This window comes from Chiloscyllium punctatum, chromosome 9, assembly GCF_047496795.1.
Source record: "Chiloscyllium punctatum isolate Juve2018m chromosome 9, sChiPun1.3, whole genome shotgun sequence".
NCBI classification, from domain to species: Eukaryota; Metazoa; Chordata; class Chondrichthyes; order Orectolobiformes; family Hemiscylliidae; genus Chiloscyllium; species Chiloscyllium punctatum.
Window position 1 is genome coordinate 43,413,482 of NC_092747.1, and position 22,336 is coordinate 43,435,817.

General features: G+C 40.2%; 1 protein-coding gene across 7 annotated transcripts in view; it reads left to right on the forward strand.

The window, feature by feature from the left end:
* sacs (sacsin molecular chaperone) overlaps nucleotides 1-22,336 on the forward strand; it is a 140,564-nt gene that overhangs the window by 96,073 nt on the left and 22,155 nt on the right. For 5 of the 7 annotated variants that reach the window (XM_072577360.1, XM_072577359.1, XM_072577365.1 and 2 more), the window contains one exon: nucleotides 6,884-6,910. The exons of the other annotated variants lie outside the window; for them this stretch is intronic. In XM_072577360.1, coding sequence (XP_072433461.1) covers nucleotides 6,884-6,910 — 27 coding nt within the window. The remainder of the gene's footprint in view (nucleotides 1-6,883; nucleotides 6,911-22,336) is intronic. 7 annotated transcript variants of the gene reach the window in all.

Sequence of the window (22,336 nt, forward strand, 5' to 3'; positions counted from 1 at the left end):
TAATAGAAAATCATACTCAAACAGAACTCACTAATGGAACCAATGGTTATTTACAATACCATTATATGTCTTGCCAGTTATGTCTCATGTATGGATTTAGAAATCTTTTTATCAATTTAGTTAAATTATAAGTCCATTGTAGTGACTGGTCTCTTTTTGTCTTATTACTATGTACCTGTAGCCTAATCGTTTTGCTGATATTCCATAATTTCTTTTGTTGTTTTTATGTTAAAACTTTGAAGCTTCACAATGCACTTTCTGGAGCTCTAGTCTCTCTCTCTATGTATTTTTTTATATATATGGTGCCTCCAAAGATTAGACAAAAACACATTGCAGATGAAATTGTTTGCTTGAGAATATAAGGGTGGATAGTTTGATGTTAAATCCAATGGTGTAAGACACCCTTTGAACATTAAACATGACCAGATGATTTGTAACTAACGGTCTGAAATTCAACCATATATTTAGTGTATCCTTGTATATAAGATATGTAATATTTTATTCTGCTATAATTTGCAATCTAGATTGTGGAGAGAAGAAGTTTGTGAAAGGGCCTTCACCTCCCAGTAACATATTTCATTGGATCAGATTCCCGAGGTTGATATCTCCAGGCCTCCTAAAATTGAATCAAACCTCTCTGAGGCATTCCCAAAATAATAGGCACGTTAACAAGGAAACTGGACTGTAAGGTGGTACATAGCGAAGATGGCATTGGCAAGACAGGAGCCAGGTAAATACTATGAGGCAGAGAAGACAAAAGAATGCAACCAGGGTTTAGAAAGTGTAGGCCCTGGAGCAGCGTGTGAGGAAAGAAACAAAATAATCAGTAAAGTAGCAGAAATGTCAAGCAGGGGTTGTAAATGGAATGGCACATTGAGGCAGTAGGCAATGTGATAAATAGCCAACAGTTGTAGAAGGAGGGAGACCCTGGGCAAACACACACCTAAAGCTCAGTAATCAGATAGCAGTGTGAAGAATAAGAGCAGGATGGAGCCAGAGCTTGAGGTGACAAGACAGGTCAGAAATTGCACTACATAGAAGCAATAAATATGACTCTCAAATTGTGCACTCTTAAAAACAAAAATGTATTCTACATGCAATTATATGTTTTGTATATCTGCATTATGCATATATGAATTAATACTCTCTTTTGAATTTATCAGAAAGGAATTCCTGTTCCGAGTTTAAGTTCAGTGTGCCTATGTGATTTGCCATAAATTAAAAATAACATATTGGGAATGGAACTGGAAGAACCATGGCTTACATGCGCAAATTCAAAAATTGTGCCCTTTAATGTGGAGCTCTGCGTTAGGAGTTTTAAATGAGTTATAAGAAGATTTGTAGCTCAGGTTGAGGTTCTGGATGTAGGTTTTCTCACTGAGCTGGAAGGTTCATTTTCGGATGTTTCGTCACCCTACTTGATAACACACAACAAACACACCGAGTTAGACCCCATCTACCACCTCCTGAGAAAAAGAACAGGAAATAACATCACCAACCCAAAGAAACCCAAACATATAAATAAAAATCAGGACTTATCAGCAGTGCTTCGCCTGAGGCCCACTGAAGATGTTACCTAGTCGGGTGACAAAATGTCCGGAAATGAACCTTGCAGCTCAGTGCGCAAACCTACATCCAGAGGAGTTTTAACATTTACCCAATACTTTTAAGTAACATTTGAGAGAATGCATTGAGCCTTTGATTTTCAAGTTTGATATTTGTAAAACTGAACAATTTTGATATTGTATATTCTCGAGTAATAGTTGCTTTTGTGTAGCAGTCAACAGTTATTTGACGTTTGGCCCAAAATTATTCTTTGTACGCCTCATGTATAGATTGAACCAATGTATTCTAGTGAAAAAAGTCCAAGCATATTCTATTTTGCACCTGCTCACTTCCGAAGTCAGACTTCTCCTGGTGCTAACCTCCTTGATGGAACCTTACGATAGCAGTCCATGCAGGGTGGCAGCCCAGATTTTCTTCTCTGCGCAGTATGTTTCACTCTTTTTTTGTGCTACTTAGGAGGATGGGTTCGGTCAGTTTTTGTCCTCGCAACACTGCAATATTGAGAGAATGGATTTCAACTGCTGCAAGAAGGTTGAATAAATTGGCAAGGTTTTAATCAAATAGGCAGAGGTTGAGAAAAAAAAAATCCCTTTTTGTGCTTTTGGAAAAGATTTGTGCTACTGTTCATCTGCTTGTGAATTTTGACTTGATGCTTCAAAAACCCAGAAGACATATGCCCTGCTGCAGATCACTTCCATGCTTATAGTTTTAGAGAAGAGCAGAGTATTTGTTTACCGAGCTGCTTTTAGGTTGTGAATGACAACAGGAGCAGTCAGGGACAACATCAGTCACTTTGCTCTGATCTTTTTTTTTAACTTGGTCTAGAAACGATTACTCTTCTAATGGATTCTGGGTAAAGATGCAAAATGATAAGACAATGATGGACGGCTTTGAGGTGACGTTTTTTGTGATTGCTTTCTCTTTTAACTGTGGAATATGATTTTTAATAAACAGCAGTCCCTTCTGTGACCTGACATTTGCTGTAACTAGCCCTATGAATTCCCAGTTGACTCTCTGAAAATTCCAGCTGATGTAGCAAATATAGCATCCACCATAACTACGCATCTACAATATATAAAAATAAAGTATTGCAGATGCTGAAAATTGGAAATAAAATCAGAAATGCTGTGGAAACTCAGTGGGTCTGATAGCATCTATGGAGAGAGAAACAACAGTAATATTTTCAGTCTGGTATGACTCTTTTGAACTGGAAGGAGGTTGGACAATGATACGTTTTACGTTTTTGATAAAGGGGGAGAAGGAGCATTTGGAACTGATTGTGAGGCTGCTCAGAGGAAGAGACAAAGAGAGTGCTGATTGTGGTGGAGCAGTGATATAGGCATTTAATAGATGCGGATGGTTGGTGAGAATAGTAGAAGATAGATTGGACTTACTGAGAATAAACTCTTGTAGACCAGATCCTGGTGGGAGAGTGAATGTAATCAAAATTGAGGACTAAGTTTATACACTGCAGTGTATGACAACGTTGAACTCAACATTGAGTTCTGAAGGCTGTAGAGTGCCTACCCAGAAAATGAGCTGCTGTTCCACTAGCTTGCATGGGCTTCGCTGCAACACTTGCAGTCAACCGAGGACTGAAGTGTTAAGTGTTATGATTTGGGCATTTCAAGCAGAGAATTGTAAAACAAAATCTGTAAATGTGCCTTGTCCGGGGACTGAGCTTGGTGTCTGGGGTAGGGTGATTGCTGTGAGATAAATAATAAATGGTCACAATAAAGGATTAATAAATTAGTTAGAAAATACTTTGTTTCCAAACCCTATCAAATTGAATTACTACATCTTCGCAACAATAACAGTGCTGTTGAGAGTTAATTTTTGAGATTTGACCTGTCTTGTGACTTCTAGCAATGCATTCTCAGCAGAATGTCCTTGCATATATTCCATCTCACATTTCAAGTATATTAAAAACAGAAATGTCTTACTGCGTTAGCAATTGTAACTACTTTACATTAATTATCACTCATGACTCAACATTGTTTCTTTACTGATGGAATATGCCATATTTACCAGTTTGTCAGTTCCCCATATAAGTAGTCATTTTGTAGCCAACAGTCGAGCTGAACAGTTTTCCTAAGGGGGTGTAACTGATACTGCTCTGTGTTAATGGAACTTTTAAAGTGATTTTTCATTCATTCATCTGCTTCGGTCAACATCTGGCACCTAACTTTGGATTGGGTCTTTCCTGTCTCATTTTTTCCTAATGCTGCCGTAGGCCTGTACTAGAGATTAATGGAGTTACTATTTATTTGATATGCTGTATGCTTCGGACTCCATCCAGGAAATTGTCTATGCAGCCACATTAAATGGCAAGTTTCTCACAAGCCATTTTCTCAATTTATACCTGATGATGTCATAACTTGCTTTGGCATTAGTTCCAACAGTAACATTTAGTCCTTATTTACTCTAATACTTAGATACTCCTGCTTTCCCATGTAGAAGTAAATTCTTTGCTGCATTCTCAACAATTTTCAGCTTTCTTTCTCCTTCAGCAGTCCCTTAGGTTTGGGAGTGTAATGACTTGCTTCTACTCTGGGAGGTAGGGTTCTACAATGGCAAGTTAGACCGGTCCTGAGCTGCACACTCTGCTGCAGGCAGGACAGGTGGTGTTTCGTGGGTTGATGGGAAGCTCTGGATCCTGCTCTTTCTGCTGCTTGCGTGTGACCTCAATGTGCTCCAGTGCATCACGCTCAAAGTGGTTGGCACTTTCGCAACTGCTTCTCCGGTTTTGTGCAGTGCTGGGCACGTTGTATTTGTCCAAGGAGGCTGTCAGGGTATCCTCTGCTCTTTTAGAGCAAAAGGAGATTGTTCAGTTCATCTGCATTTTCCAGTTCTTGGCCCATAGCCATGGAAGCTGTGAGAATGCAAGTGCATGTCTCAGTCATATTGAAGTACTCCAAGAGTTTCTGACTCACTCCTGTTTTTTCAGGCAGTGAGTTCCAGACAAATTTCTCCTCCACTTTCATGTTTGCTCGCCTTTGAGCTGTTACATGAAATCTGGTTATTGACCCCTCTACTAATGGAAAAAGCATCTTCCTATCCACCCTATCTGTCCCCCTCATGGGTTTATACACCTCTAGCAGCTCCCTTTGTGACCTTTGCTGCTTGGAGCAAAATAGTCCCACATATCCATCCTCAAATAACAGAGGAATTGAATAATACTTTGCATCAGTGTTCACAACAGAAGGCACTAGTAGCTCTTCAGGATTACTAAATAATTAAGGCCAAAAGGAAGAGCGGATGTAAATGCAATAACTACCACTAGAGAAAAATTGCTGTGGAACTTAATGGATTCAAAAACCGATTAAACCCCCTGGACCTAATGGGATGCATCCTAGGATGTTAAAGGAAGTAGCTACAGCAATAGTAGATGCACTGGTAGTAATCTTCCAAGAATCCGCAGATACAGAAAATGTTCTAGAGGAATAGAAAACTGCCAATATAATACTTTTACTGAAAAAGGAAAGGAGACAAAAAGTAGTTCACTATAGGCCATTAGTTTAATGTCTGTTATTAGGAAAATGTTAGAATTTATAATAAACAGTGTGATAGCGGAGCATTTTGAAATACATAGTATGTTCAAACAGAGCCTTCATAGCTTCATGAAGGGGAAATCATGCCTGACAAATCCATTAGAATTCTTTGAGGAAGTAACTAGCAGGATAGTTGAAGGGGAATCCGTGGGTGTAATATATTTGGATTTACAGAAGATTTTTGATAAGGTATACATATTAGGTTACTTGTTAAGATATGAGCTCATAATGTTGGAAATAATATATTAGCATGGATAGGGGATCAGCTAATTAATAGAAGAATAAGGAGGGTATTTAAAGGATAGCAACCTTAAACTAGTGGAGTACCACAAGAATCAGTACTGGGGCCACAATTGCTTACAATATATAATAATGACTTGGATGAGAAAAGTGAATGTACTATCGCCAAGTTCGTGGCTGACACAAAAATAAGTGGGAAGTCGTGAGGCTGACGCAAAGTTTATAGAGGAATATAAACAGGAAAAGCAGGTGAACAAAAACTGGGCAAATGGAATTTAATCTGGGAAAATGTGAGGTTATGCACTTTGGCATGAAGATAGAGGAGCTGAATGTTATTTAAATGGAGGGAAACTATAGAAAGCTGCAGAACAGGGGATTTGGGAGTTCTTGTGCATGAAGCACAAAAAGTGAGCATCCAAGTTCAATGGGTAATAGGGAAGGCAAATGGAATATTGTCCTTTATTTCAAAAGGAATGGAGTATAAAAGTAGGGAGATTTTATTCAAGTTATACAAGACACTATTCAGATCACAGTTGAGATACTGTGAAAAGTTTTGGGCCCCTTTAGCTAAAGAAAGATATATTGGTACTGTATGCAGTTCAGAGAAAGTTCAGAAAGCTCTGATTCCAGGTATGGAGAGAGTTATGTATGAGCAGAAGTTGCATCTGTTGGGCCTGTACTCATTGAAATATAGAAGAATGAGAGGCACCTTTGCTGAAATACACATAATTCTTAGGAGACTTGACAGGGTAAATGCAGAAAGGTTGGTTCCCCTTGTGGGAGAGTCTAATACCAGAGGGTATAATCTGGTAAGGGATCACTCATTTTAAACTGATGAAAAATTTCTTCTCTGAGGTTAATCAGTCTGTTGAATTCTTTACCACAGAGTGCTGTTCAGGCTGGATCGTTAAGTACATTCAGTGCTGAGACCGACTTTTTTTTTTAATCCATAAGTAAGTATAGGGTTACAGGGAAAAGCTAGGAAAGTGGAGTTGAGGATGATCAAATCAGTCATGATGATTTAATTGAATGTTGGAGTGGACTCATTGAGCTGAATGGTCTGCTTCTACTCCCACATGTTATGGTCTTTCCTTCTAGCTCAGTTCCTCCAGCCCAGGCAGTGTCCTGGTATTTCTGGTCTGCACCCTCTACAGTGCAAACACATCCTTCCTATAATGTGGTGACCAGAACTGCACACAATAGTCCAATACTCCATTACTTGGGTCATTTGAATGATTTCATTTGACAAAATTCATTGATTTCAAAAGCAAGAACAAATGCTGTGTCTGTACATATTCAGGAGTTTCACAGCATCAGCTAGTAATTGTTAGTTTAATTGAGCAAGTTACTCTAAATCATATGTAAGCGAGGAATAGAAAGCAAAAACAAAACTACACAATGATATATTCTTGAATAAGATATTTACTGTAACAGTGAGGTTTACTTAAATAATTGGAGAGCACATTCCTGTATAGTGTGTTTCAGGTTCATTGCTATATTAATATTTTATTTGATTTAAATTACAGTTCAGCAGCATCTTTTGGGATGTCCAGGTAGGAAAGATTGCAGTGTTGTGTTGGGGTCTGATTTCCATGCATGTTCATATTGGAGAGTGCATAAAAAAAATGCATGCCCTTTGCTGTGTGTATTTTCTTGGGTAATTATGCTACACAACAAACTATTAAACAGACTCTTTTAAAGAATTCTAATTTTAACTTTATTGTTGCTGTGAAAGACATTTGTGTGGTTTGTGAAGATAGATCCTGCAGGACCTTTAAGGCTAACAATATAAGTTTTTTTTAGATTAATTCAGCTTTTTTTATAAAATTGTCAGTAAAGCACTCATTGTAAAGGAAACTGCATGGTTTGGTGAAAACCATACTGTTAATTATGATACTGTAGAAGGATGGAATTGATAGAATATCAAAATAACTTGTCCAAAATAGGTCTCGTGGTACTATGCTCACTGAAATCGTTGGTTCTATATTTATTCAGAGCTACTCTGATTAATATGATAATTTAGATGATTCCTGAAACCTAGAAACTTAGAAAAATAGGACCAGGAGTCGGCCATTCATTATGATCATGGCTGATCGTCCAATTCAATAGCTTTTCCCTTTTTTCCCCACATTATTTTTAGCTCCATGTACTTTCCCCATGAAATCATACACTGTTTTAGCCTCGACTAAATTTTTAATGGTAATGAAATCCATAGACTCAACACTCACTGGGTGAAAAGATTTCTCCTGTCTCAGTCCTAAATGGCCTATCCCATATCCATAAGGCTGTGATCCCCTGGTTCTGGACTCCCTCAGCAATCCTTCTTGCATCTACCCTGGAAGGGAATTTTATAGGTGTCCATGAGACCCTGAACTGCAGTAACTGTAATCCTAACTGATTCAATGTCTCCTCATATTTCAGTCCTGCCATCTCAGAAATCTGTCTTCACTGCACTCCCTCTATAGCAAGAACATTCTTGCTCAGATAAGGAGACCAAAATTCACACAATACTCCAGATGTGGTCTCACTGTCGAATTGGTGCAAGGCATTCCTGTTCCTGAACTTGAATCCTCTCACTATATGAAGGCCAACATACTATTGGCCTTCTCAAAGTTGCTCACAATTGAAGCCTGCAATGTCCACGTTCATGTACAATATACTCTGTATTTACTTGGCAGATGAAAGTGAATTGATATCTTAATGAAATAACAAGTTAATTTTGATAGGTCACAATGCTATGCAGTCACTGAAAACCAACAAGAGTAGTGATGACCCTTTTGTACCTTGTTCCAAAGAAACTATTGAGAATGCAGGCTGTTCATTGATGATGGAAGTTGATTATTATCCCTATATTGTAATACAGTTTCAGCTATTTGGGGGTTATGTATTTCATGTCACCTAATGAAAATAAATGAGCAAATAAATTGTTTGTCTCCAGTTAGAATGTTTGCTTGGTGTTTTGGATAGTCCGGGCTATGAATCTTAACAATAATGGCCGGTAAAGTTTTCGATAGTTATAAGATCATGAGCTCAGGAACAGGAGTAGGCCATTTGGCCCTTTAAACCAGCTCAGCTGATCTCTTTGTGGCATCACTTCATTTTCCTCACTATCCCTCAGCTGTTGACTGTCTTTTTGATCCAGAGCCTATCTAATTCTGTTTTGAATAAATTCCATGACCCAACCTCCACTTCTTTTTGGGGAAGAGACCTCCACGTACTGACAGTCTTCTAAGAGCAAAAACATGTCATAGTTTGCAACATAAAAGGGAGACTTATTTTTCTTAAATTGTGTCTCCTGGCCGTCCCACATGAGAAAGCAATCTCCCGGTATTCATTGTATTAAGTCCTTTTAGGATCTTAGATGTTTCAGTAGAATTGCCCCTCATTCTTCTAAACTCCAGTGGGTGAGAGCCCAGTCTGTTCAATCTTTCTTCTGAAGGTATGCTGTTGACCTTCAGTATGTATTGAGTGAACGTCCTCTGAACTGCTTCTGATGCATTTTATTTTTCCAGAGGAGGCCAAAGCTGTTCAGAGTGCTACAGATATGGTCTTACCAACGGCCTTTCCAGAAGTGGTAAACTTTACTACTTCTGTATTCCATTCCACCAACAATAAACATCAACATTCCATTTGCAATCCTAACCACCTTTGTATCTGCATACTAACTTTGTGATTCACCAGGACACCCAAATCCCTTTGTATTACCAAGTTTTGCAATCTCCCTCTATTCAAAGGATATACTGCTTTTCAAATCGTACTGCCCAAGTGGACAAGTTTGTGTTTTCTCACATTGTACTCCATCTGTCAATGTTTTGTCCACTTGCCAAACCTCTCATTATCCCTTTGCATACTCTTCTCTTGAAAACTTACTTTCCAGCTATCTTGGTGGCATTGGCAGAATTAGCCAGCATAGATTCATTCCCTTCATCAAAGTCATTGATAGAGATTGTAGAAAGATGAGGCCACTGCACTGCTTCCTGTGGCTCTCCACTGGTTACACCTAGTCAACCTTAAAAAGATCAATTTATTCCTGTTCTTTGCTTCCAGCTAACGTGACAATTTTGTTTTGCAACCCTCTCATCTTCCTCTTTCCAAATGTGTGCACTATTTAATTTGAAATCACTTCATGTAGTGGCCTAAATAACTCTTGAGATTGTTTCAGGACAAAAATATGTTTGAGGATCAGTATTATAAAACTAAATATATGATGAGGTTTCTTTTTTAAAGATAGTTCTGATTTAGGTTTGTCTTTAAGGTAATCCTGAGGTGTCATGTCATCTGAATTGAGGTCTGCCTGACAGAAGCCTGGGTGGTCTGTTTGTTGAAGATTGTTTTAGCGGGAAGAAAGTACAAAGTGTTTGTGCTTGGAAACAATGGATGCAATCAATGCTCTAACAGTGGATTGACTGGGAATCACCAAAGACCAAGGAAAATGGTGAGGATTGGGTAGAACACTAGCAGCTAGACCAGAGCCCCAGAGCCTCTCAAAGTTGTGTTGCAAGCTGAGACAGGGCTCAGTGGCTAGCACTGCTGCCTCACAACACCAGAGTCCCAGGTTCAGTTCCAGATTTGAGTGACTATCTGTGTGGAGTTTGCACATTCTCCCAGTGTCTGCGTGGGTTTCCTCCGAGTACTCCGGTTTCCTCCCACAGTCCAAAGATGTGCAGGACAAGTGAATTGGCCATGCTAAATTGCCCATAGTGTTAGGTGCATTAGTCAGAGGGAAATGGGTCTGGGGTGGGTTACTCATCGGAGGATCAGTGTGGACTGGTTGAGCCTAAGGGACTGTTTCCACACTGTAGGGAATCAAATCTAATCCAATCTAATTGGGGCCACAAGCCCCAAGATAAGGGCGGCACGGTGACACAGTGGTTAGCACTGCTATCTCACAGTGCCAGAGACCCGGGTTCATTTCCCACCTTAGGTGATTGACTGTGTGGAGTTTGCACGTTCTTCCCGTGTCTGCGTGGGTTTGCTCCAGGTGCTCCGGTTTCCTCCCACCGTCCAAAGATATGCAGGTCAGGTGAATTGGCCATGCTAAATTGCCCATAGTGTTAGGTAAGGGGTAAATGTAGGGGTATGGGAGGGTTGCGCTTCGGCGGGTCGGTGTGGACTTGTTGGGCCGAAGGGCCTGTTTCCACACTGTAAGTAATCTAATCTAATAACAATGGCTGCAGTGGAACTTTGACTGAGTTCTAACAGCTACCCTCCAGCAGTAATCTCCAGTCTCCATATGTATCACTGAGAGGATAGGACAATTTTCATGCCTCAAAAAGGGATTGCAGTGAGTAGGAAAATATTTGGGAATTCCTGAACTAGACCTCGAAAGTCTTAGTCTTTTGCAATGTGGTTGGAAGCTTCTGCTCTGATTGAAGACGCCAAATTCATCTGGAGTTAAAATGAGGCTGGGAGGTTTGCCTAGCTTAAGTTAGAGGGAGATGTTTCCAGGAAAACATGCAACATGATAGGCTGTTTTGGAGTTAAAAGCTTTCAGGTTAGGAAAGGAGGAGATCAGATGTAAATCGTCAGGGGCAAGGAATTATTTTAGACTATATCTGAGTGACTTCAATGTTTACTTAAAGGATAGGTCAACATATAACTGCAAAGTCTGCTTTTTTTCAGTTGAGCTTATAATAAAAGCGGGGGTGGGGTGGGGGAGGCAGAGCAGAGGGGGTGGTGATAGTCTCTTCCATATTTAAAGTACACATTACCCAGTTGAAAAGGTAGTGTTTAGTGAGTAGCACTTTAAGTCCCTAGTGAATAGCACTTTGTAGGAGAGACTAGGACCCAAGCGGACAGCCTTCGAGTAAAGGGAAGCCCTTTTAGAATGGAGATAAGGAGAAACTTCTTCAGCCAGAGAGTGGTGAATGTATGGAATTCATTGCCACATAAGACTGTGGAGGCCTGCTCAACTGGAGATAGATAGGTTATTGAGGATCAAGGGTTATAGGGAGAAAGTGGGAGAATGGGGTTGAGAAACTTGTCAGCCATGATTGAATGGCTGAGCAGACTCAATGGGCTGAATGGCCTAATTTCTGCTCCTATGTTCTATAGTCACTGTATTATTAAAATGATAAAGCTAATGTCAGAGTTTGAGCTGTTAACTGAAAATTTGCGTTTCTTTCTTCTTATGGTGATTATATTAGCATCGTGATAGTATTCACTGAAGGAGAATATCATGGTTATGCCATCTATCATAGCAGATGCTACAACTGACCAATAATATGCATAAAATTTGCATGGATGTCCAAGAATGGCTTAATGGCTGAAAGAAATAAATCATCATGGGTAGATGCTGTGTACGTAAGGGCATAAAGTGAGATGAAAGAAATGTGTAAAACACTCATAGTTATCCTGAAGGAGTCAATGGATATCAGGAAACGTAGTTTCAGTTTTCAAGAAGGGGAATAAATATCATGAATAATTCCACTTAGTGTTGTCTTACATTAATAACGGGTAAAATAATAGAATTGATGATTAGAAACAACACAGATTACTTATGTGGAATTAGCTTAGTAAGTGTTTGTCACTAAATTAAAGCCATTTTCGCAATTATCATTGCTGTTTGTACACTTCCCATTGCCCAACAAGTAAACCTCTCCCTTCCCTTCAACAATGTTGTTCTCTACACTGCCCCTTATCCCATGGCCTTCCTTAGCTTCTTAACTAATTCCAGCTACTACATCCTCTCCAAACTGATCTCATCTGTTAGACCCACTTTGTATTTCCCAACCCTGATATGTCTTATCCCATACCAAGTTTTGCTCATCCTTTTACTCCTGTCCTTGATTATGTAAACTAGCTCTTAAGATTTCAGTACCTTTAGACTCTGAATAATCATTCTTGTCTTTAATCCCACCTTGACATTATCGCTCCTATTTCTGAATCCTGATCTTATCTCTCACTTGCCCCTTGCTTAAGTTTTCTTGTTCTTTTTCCTCTAACCCCACTATTGTCAGCCATGATTTCAACTGCACAAACACCATAATTTGGAGTCCTCTCTTCCCCTTTTCCCCCGCCCAAAAAAAGAACTATATCTCCATAACTCCTCTTTACCTCTGTGACAAAGTGTTTGGATATCTTCCCCTGATATTTTCGTCAGCCTGGGGGGTTTAATTTTTGTTTGGTTATGACTTTGTGAAGAAACTTGGGGCCATTTCCCTACTTTAGGGATATGGATGTGATGTATATGGCACTGTGCACCCACTGCATAATTCCTCCTCCTTTGCCTCAGTTTTTAAAGCTGAGGTTTGGACTGATGAGGGTAATTCATAGCTTCAAGTGAGTGGGGTACTGGAGAGGAGATGATGGCAGAGTAGAGAAGGACATTGAGTTTCATACAATGCTGGATATTCCTCCATCAGCTGAGACTGCTTCAACACAAGTGCTGACCTCTAATCAGGCTGGTGTGCTCGTGTGTTGAGGTCTCCACTGCTGCTCCTGGGAAAGCAGGAAAATCTGTGTTGTTGCCACTCCAAGAGGCAGCACTCTTAAGACCCTGCACAAAAAGCAGGGCACCACTTACCCCCTGTTTGCCATGTGCAGAGCCCATGCAGGGCACCATGGGACTGATGGTGCTTACCCGGGTGCATGGTGGGATTTTGAAGATGTCAGGGCTTTGCATGGGTGTGTGGTAAGATGGGGTAGAATTCTGAAGTGAGGGACTCTGTATGGATGGGGTAGGTAATTAATGAGGTGGATTTGATCAGATATGGAGAGGGAACTTGTTAGACTTCACAGTGACAAATCCTCCAAAAATTCAGGTGTAAGATTCAATCCTGTTATTCCGCTATATTTATTGATTATTGCTTTGCTTTGGATGTAGTCTGTGTTGAATTTATAGAAGGAGCAATTGGCACGTTCTGACAGCCAGTTGTGCAAAATTCCCCAGGTGGTTGCAGTTGCAAGGGTGAATTTGCCCCATTGGCTTCCTTTTTCCTCTATTCAGAGCATTCTGGCCACTAATTTAAGCCCCTTGATTTCTTTTAGAGAATTATGAATAAAGAACTCCATTATTGGTTTGCAGCCTCTTTAAAGATACTTCTTGAATGTATCTTTCTTTAAAAAAATCATTTTGTGTAGGTTACTCTGTAGACTCAACTTGTGGATTTGCCTATAGTTTCCAGTCAGACCAAGAAGTCAAGCTGTATTTTAGTGAAGCAGGGCTGTCAACGTAACATGTTTCAACCAGAAAAATAAGAGAGAACTATTTGTTGGTTGTACAGACACAAACATTATCATTATTTTGAAGACTGTAGGGTGTTAGGAAGTGGAGTCTTTGTGTAATTATGATATCGTGAGAATGGTAAGCAAATCTGTCATGTCAGTCATATGGAAAATTAATGGGTCTAATCAGAATTCAGTTGTATTCCTTGTTGATTGCTGCCTTAACTAGCAGAGGTAATCCACAACTTGTGCAGTTAACATTATCTCCCACTTGTGACTAGATGGTTACTGTCAATGGAGTCGACAGGTGATATGCAGCAGAAATATAAATTCTTTACATCAGCTTTGCACAAACTTTAAACAAATTACGAAATTATCACATGTATACCTGAGCACAGAGCACCAGATGTCTGCTTTTGCGTGCTATTAATGTGATTATTCCCATAAAAGTTAAATTTCCACAGTAACAACAGCGCTGACCTTGCATCAATGATGGACTAAAACTTGGTTACAAAAAGTAAATCAACACATTGGAGTGCCAGAGATGGAGAGTTAAATGTACAAGGAAAACATTGTTGCAGTTTGAAGATTGGATCTGATACCTAATCTGGTAAGTGCTGCATTATTTTAATAAATCCATATTTTATTATTTCAGTTATCACATACAGTATCCAGTGTTTCTGTCCAATAAAAATTGCAAATCTTCTCTCTCATATTTATGTATTAACTGGTCCAAAATGTGATTTCAACTCTTTCAGCTACTCTAAAGTCCCTACAATGAAGGAATAACTGTATCCTTTTATACTTTTTCAGATAGTTCCATGAGATTTGTAACCTTGGTTTGAAGAGACTAGCCTGGGTGAGGATGGCCTACATACCAAAGAGATGGGGGAAGGATCTGACACTACCTCAGTTACATAACAGACAATCTCCCATAGGTGGAAATATCTTTTGGAGGAAACTTGTAAAAGGCCACAATTCCCTCAGAATGTGCAGTTGATGCCCTTTTACCCCTTTCTCTGAAAGATCAACATATCAACATGAGGGAGATTGATATCTGTATTTCACATCTGATTTTATATTGCATCAATTCACTTGGGGCAATTGTGGGATTTTGCTGGATGGGAGATTGGCATTCATCACCTTTTTTCTAAATTCTAAACAAGACAAAATATGATTTTTTAGGAAAAATCAAATTTTAGTGAAAGGATTTATCTTTCTCCAAATTAATATCATACATTTAAATACATAATTCAACTCTTTAACTGATTTATTTTGGTCAAATAATTCTTGTGTTTTCAGTTTACAAGTAATGTTAATTTAACTGCATTCAGTTTATAAAAAATGTTAAATTTTTCTCATTGTCATGTTTTCTCTTATTTGGAAATAAAACTGTTACACCAACCAGTCCTCCTATATCCTGCTTTGATGCTAATCTTCATTCCTTCATGTTTTGTATCGACTCAGATGACACAATAGATGTCAGTGTTACATTAATGAACTTCTCTCAAGTGCTTGTTTCATGATTTGTATTATGTTATCTCACCAATTTTTAAAATAAAAGTTTATTGAACCATTGAGTCATATGTGTCATTCATTTTCTGCTTTTTAGCTACCCAATTGTAATATACAATATCTTTCTTTTTCCCCTAGTAGTTTCTGTGTCTTCTATGTATGAATATAATTGTGAAGGAATTCATCAATTGAGTATTTCTGAAAAAAAATGCTTTGTCAATGTTTATAGTCTTGTGGTCATCAGGACAATTCGCATTAAATATCAGAGTAAGAGGAGAACAATAGCTAAAACGATTGAGAAGCGAGTGTTTGGTTGGCAAGTGGACTTCTCGAGGAATTGTCATTGGGCAAGAATATGTACGCATTCTGCACTGATCCAGCTCCACAGAATAAGTGATAGCTGATCTATGCTTCACTTTTTAGGGCAATGCCTTAATCGATCAATAAATCTGCCTGGTTAAAATGTAAACAAAGTTTGGCAGTTAACTGTCAGTCGTCACTAAATGCTGTATGCTCAATACCAACGTCTCCACCAATCCAAATTCTCTATCAACCAATTGACACTCTCCTTGTGTAAATGTTTTTCCTTTTACTTTGGAGTTTGTTTTAATTGTCCTGATGAAAAGCTTCAACTAATTGTGTCTCTTTTCAGTGATACGCAAGTTCTGTACTGCTAAATGAAAGTTTTGAATAATGTTGAGTGTTTAGCAAATCCTACAGTGTTCCTACACCAATGTTGGTTGGCCCTTTAGAATTTACAAGAAAACATATCCATACAGCATGTGCACCTTGATTACTGCATATCCTTCAGCACTTTCTAGTGATTTAAATGTAAGATTAAAAACTAGCAGATTCTTCAATCTGTCACATTAATTTCAATTGTTCATCAGGGATTGATGAGCTCTGTTGGGTAGTTTATTGGGAGCTTACACATAGTAAGTTAGGAAGTGGGCATTGCAACTGATTTCTCTATGTGCAACTTGCAATTACCCATAGCAGACTAACTGTTGACAGATGGAGTCGCAACATTGTGTACACACCACACAGGAAACCCTCAAAGGCAAGTTCCATGTACAACAAAACCTATTGCATGCCTTTCAAGCCTTTAACATTCAGATTAACTAGTTAGTGGTTCTTAAGGAGTTTATTTCAACAGAACAAGTTCAATTTCTGCACTGGCTGAGGTTACAATGAAAGTCCTGCCTTCTCACTCTTATCTATTGCCTGAAGTGTGGTGACCCTCAGGTTAAACTCAACACCAGTCATTTCTTTCTGGTGAGAGAGCAGCCCTATGGTCCTCTGTGACTCTGGCGGCTTAGTTTACTTCAACTGGTAAAGTCCCAGGAATGTGTTAATGGATGAGGAGCGTCCTGAGAGCAAAAACCTAACTGAAGTCTGAGAATTGAATTTCAGATCTGTTTTAAATCATCAAAATATTTCATTGAGACCAATATAGCAGTAATGCAGCCTCATTTTCAAAGACAAATCAGCTGACATAAGATTAGATGAAGTGCAGATCAATCTTAACAATCTATATCTGTATCCAACAAAGCTCCAGTTCTTTGTGAGGCCCTGCAGAGCCATTTTGACTAATAATAACATAAAAACTGCAAACTTAATGCTGTGCTGCACTTAAACCATGCCAAGTCTGTAGATCTGAGCTTTCTCAGATGTAATTTGGTACAAACCCTCCTTATGATTCAATAGTTCTACATACCAAGTAGGAAGAGAGTTAAATGTCAACAGTTTTTTTTTCTCTCAATGTGACTTCAACTGAAAAGACATACAAATTCCGAATTTATATTTAGAATTGAGAATATATTTATCTTGGTTTGTTAGTTATGGTTAAATTTCATAAAGTACCCTTGATATTTCCAAAGCTATTTTTACCAGTGCAGTTACACTGCAGTAATTGTCGTCTTTGTTGTTCTAGAAATTTGAAGATTTGTATTAAGCTGGCTGATTAATTTATTACTACCCTGTTTATCTGTCCTTGCAATTGAACTTGACCAGGGACTTAGCTGGATCAGCCACATAATTGAGGTGGACATTATAGCAGATCCGAGGCCGGGTATTCTTGGCAAGTAGATTAGATTACTTACAGTGTGGAAACAGGCTCTTCGGCCCAACAAGTCCACACCGACCCGCCGAAGCGCACCCACCCATACCCATTCCCCTACATCTAACACTACGGATAATTTAGCATGGCCAATTCACCGAACCTGCACATTTTTGGACGGTGGGAGGAAACCGGAGCACCCAGAGGAAACCCACGCAGACACGGGGAGAATGTGCAAACTCCACACAGTCAGTCGCCTGAGGCGGGAATTGAACCCGGGTCTCTGGCGCTGTGAGGCAGCAGTGCTAACCACCGTGCCGCCCACAAGTAGCTCATCTGCTTACACAAGCCTGTCTATTGCCTGTAAGGCATGATCAGACAAGACTATGCTGAAATGCTCTTCACTTACCTGGGAGGAGGCAGCTGCATCAAACTGGAGAATGCAATTCACTTGAATGTCACCTCAATCATTAACGTCAGTATCTATTTCTTTTGCTACGGTGGCTGCAATGTGTACCACCCACAACATGCAGCCTCTGCTCACAGAGCTGAGATCTAAATATGATAAGTGCATGTCGAAGGGCCAAGGGAAGGAGGGGCATAGTGCACTTGATACCTGCAAATTCCACTCCAAGTGCCCCACCCTATGACTTGGAACAATATCCCTGTTCCTCCATTATTGCTGCCTGGAACTGCCTCCTCCCCAGCACTGCGTGGGTGCAACCAGACTGCTGTGGTTCAAGAAACTGGTTTGCCACTGCCCTCTGAGGGGCAGTTAGGAAAAGCACTGGAGAAATCTTAGCATGAGAAATTTTAAAATGAAGATATTGAATCCCAGTCATTGTAGATTGGACACGATTTGTAACTTAGCGATAGAAATGTTGGAATGTGTGCAGTGAGTTCTTTGGCCATATATCATAGATTTGGGTAGCCTGAGCATCAGTCCTGAAAGGAGTCACTTCTGGCTGCTCTGAAAACAAAACAAAAACAATTGAACATAATATTCTTGTGAACGTAGCTGTGACTAATTCTCTTCCCCCAAACCATCGCCACTAACTTGTAGAATATTGAGAAGCAAGTCACACTGGGGCAATCAATTGGCCAGATATAACTCTGGCCTGAAAATGGCTCTCTCCTCTTCAATCCTGGGACAAGAGTATTTTGGATTATGTCATTTATAGTATCCAGTCGAGCAGAGGTGAACAGTCAGTGATCAATGTGACCATATATTCAGAGCTCACTGGGGTTTCATATTTGCTGCTTTGCTGAGATCATGTAGCTCAGTACTGAACAGCAATCTAACCTAGGACTACCACACCATTGGGCCAAGTTTCCATTCAGCTAGGCAGGGTGGCACCATGCCTTTAGAATGTTTTTGTAATAAACTATAATCCATGTTTTACCTTTGACATTATGGTTGTGTTTCTGTTTTAACAATGTAAATATGATATTGACGGAGTTCCATTGCTGGCTACAAACTGCAATGGTTTCTAACATTTGGCTAAATTTTCAGCCTGGCTAGACATGTACTGCATTCAATAGTGCTCAAAGCTCGTGGCCCCCTGATTCACCTATTGTCAGTCCTCCACAAGATGAGGCTTTCAGATTCTTTTGGGTTGCTATTTCTTGGAAAACATTGATTCATCATCTGAATGGAAACTTAATAGGCATTCTTTGCAGGTTTAGAAAGAGCATGTAGGATTTTCTATCAGCTTGTACAAAATTTATTCATTTTTCAGTTAACTCTGCTTGATGTTCTGCAGTTGATGTAAGTTAACAGTCCTGTCTTGTTCAAAGTATTAATCAATTACACTGTGAAGCTTTCAGGGTCTCTAATAGATTTTCTAAAATAGCTCCAGAATCAAAGCAATTCCTCATGTAGAATAATTCATCAACTGATTAGTATCTCTTCATGGCAGCCTTTTTTTTTGTCAAATTGAAAGAAATTATATCACAAATATTATTTTACAATGTTACATTGTTGAGCATATTGACTGTTGGTGGAATTCAGTTCTGTCAATGGCAAATGTCCTCCAGAGAAATCATACCTGACAGAAGTACATAAGGGTAATAGAACAGAATGCGGAATATAGTGTTACAGCTACAGAGAAGGTGCAAAGAAAGATCAGCTTTAATATATGAGACATCCGCTCATTAGTCTGATTACAGTGGGGAAAAAGCTGCCCTTAAATCTGTTTTGCATGTTTTCAAAATTTTAGTATCTTCTGCCCAAAGGAAGAGGGTGGAAGAGAGCATGACAGTGGCTGGGAGGGGTGTTTGATTATTTTGGCTGCTTTCCCGAAGCAGCGGGAAGCATAGATGGAGTCAGTGGGAAGAAGGTTGGTTTCTGTGCTAGACCGGGCTGCGTTCACAACTCTATAAAATTCTTGCAGTCCTGGGCAGAACAGTTGCCATACCAAGCTGTCATGCATCCAGATAGATGCATCTATAAAAATTAGTAAGCGTCATTGTGGACATGCTGATTTTCCTTTGCTTTCTGAGGAATTAAAAGCATTGATGGCGTTTTCTTGACTCTGGTGTCAACCTGGATGGACCAGGATAGATTGTTGGTGATATTTACTCCCAGGAACTTGAAGCTGTCAAGCACTCAGCCTCAGCAGGTGGGCCTGCCCTTCACTCTGCTTCCTGAGGTTGATGACTAGGTCCTTCATTTTGCTGACTTTGATGGAGAGATTGGACACCATGCCATCTCAGCACTCAATTTCCTTCCAGTACTCTGTCTGATTGTTGCTTGAGTGCAAACAGAGTTCATTGACAGACCAGTGAACAATGGAGGACACCAGAGCTGAGTGTAATTGTGCCGTCTGCAACTATTGATCATGCATTCTGGGTTGGTGGGTAACACATAGGAGCAGGATGGTTTGTTTACCTTTAACTTTCCTCATTGAAACTAATCCTTCATCCTGATTGCCTGCTTGTGAAAAGTTTGGGTTTGAAATATTTGCTTAGTTTGGGTTTGGTTGGCAGGTGCCTGTGGATAGAATTCAATTTATTTGCTCAGGCCTGTTGTTACTAATATAGGAAAGTGCCTAGCCATCTGCTTTCTAGGTATCGAGTATGCGCAAAGTCTTTCTTCACTGTCCCTCGAGTGATAAGTCACTTTCTGCTGATAACACCATGGCCTGCAGTGCACTGCTAACGCAGCTTAAACCAGCTTCCAGAGACAGCTGAGTATGTTTGAAAGCCTGGTCAGGACAGCAGCTGGCACTGTGACAAAATTCACAAGTGTTTCTTTTATTTATTCCCCCGTGCAATTCTTCCAAACACTTGACAGCAGAAGATGTTCTTCTTTGTGAAGTGCTTACTGAAGTGTTACCTTGTGCAAGTTTGAATTAACTTGTTGGCTGTTGGATCTCACCAGCGTCCACAGGATATTAATTCAAATGTACCTCGGCTTTGAATACTAATGGCCTATGGCATAGTTATGCAGCATGCTTTCTTTAAAGAGCAACTGAAGTGCTCTTCAACTAATGAAGCATTCTGCTCGAGATAATCGGTGGAATTTAATACCCTACCCCACATTCAAGTGAGTTTGGTGGCAGGGGGTTATTTTATTAAGGCAGGAATGTAGCAGATGGGGGTCTAATGTCTTCCTGCCTCCATCCCAATTATGTCTAAAGCTCTGGGACAACATTCTCACTCAGTCAGTAGTTGAGTGGTTCTTAAATGGGCAACTACTACCATTCGATGAATGCCATTCAATAGGGCTTTTGAAGGCATTTGAGGATGGCACAGTGGCCCAGTGGTTAGCACTGCTGCCACACAGTGCCAGGGACCTGGTTCAAGTCCAGCCTTGGGCAACTGTCTGTGTGGAGTTTGTACATTCTCTCCGTGTCTGTGTGGGTCTCCTTTGGGTACTCTGGTTTCCTCCTACAGTCCAAAGGTGTGCAGATCAGGTGAATTGGCCATGCTAAGTTGCCCATAGTGTTCAGGGATGTGTAGGTTAGGGGCATTAGTTAGGGGAAATGTAGGGCAGGGGTGCGGGTCTGGATGGGATACTCTTCGAAAGGTTGGTGTGGGCTTGTTGGGCCAAATAGCCTGTTTCCATACTGTAGGGAGTCTGTCTAGATTCTGTCAAGGCTACCCTGGACTCTCTGAGCCTGGAATCCTCGACCCCAAAGCTGTTTGTTGGTCAAGTATCTGAGTGGTGTTTAATACAGTGGACCTTCCCTAAAGGAAGTGCTGAGGTGCTCTTGCCAGCTCTCCAGGCAACAGATGAGACTCTTGTGACTTCCATTAAATACCACTATAATTGGATGTGTCATTGGTGATTGAAGCTGTTTTGACATGTGGGTTTGGAGCAGAATGTAAGGGACCAGTTGATCAGGTGAACTAACAAATAATGAAATGTTGTGGCCTTGGCGTACTGGCGTAATGGATAAAGTGTCTGACTTCTGATTAGTAGATTGGCGATTCGAGCCCCACTGGGCTCAAGTGCAACTCCATGTCCTTGTTCCTTGTTAACGGTTTGGGCCAGCGCCTACAGCCATACTAGTCTGAAAACGTCTGATCTCAGAAGCTCAGTAGACTCATGCCTGGTTAGTACTTGGATGGGAGATCGCCTGGGAATAACAGGTGATGAAATGTTGTGGAGAGTAAATAGAGTCATCGTCATCGAGATGTACAGCACGGATACAGACCCTTCAGTCCAACCCGTCCATGCTGACCAGATATCCCAACCTAATCTAGTCCCACCTGCCAGCACCCGGCCCATATTCATCCAAACCCTTCCTATTCATATACCCATCTAGGTGCCTTTTAAATGTTGCAATGTATCAGCCTCCACCACTTCCTTTGGCAGCCCATTCCACACATACACGCACTATGCTCTGCATGAAAAAAGTTGCCCCTTAGGTCCCTTTTATATCCTTCCTATCTCACCCTAAACCTATGCCCTCTAGTTCTGGACTCCCCCCACCCCAGGGAAAAGACCTTGTCTGTTTATCCTATCCATGCCCCTCATGATTTTATAAACAATTATAAGGTCACCTCTCAGTGTTCAACATTCCAGGAAAAACAGCCCCAGCCTATTTAATCTCTCCCTAAAGCTCAAATCCTTCAGCCCGGGCAACATTCTTGTAAATCTTTTCTGAACCCCTTCAAGTTCCACAACATCCTTCCGACAGGAAGGAGACCAGAATTGCACACAATATTCCAACAGTGACCTAACCAATGTCCTGTACAGCCACAACATGACCTCCCAACTCCTGTACTCAAT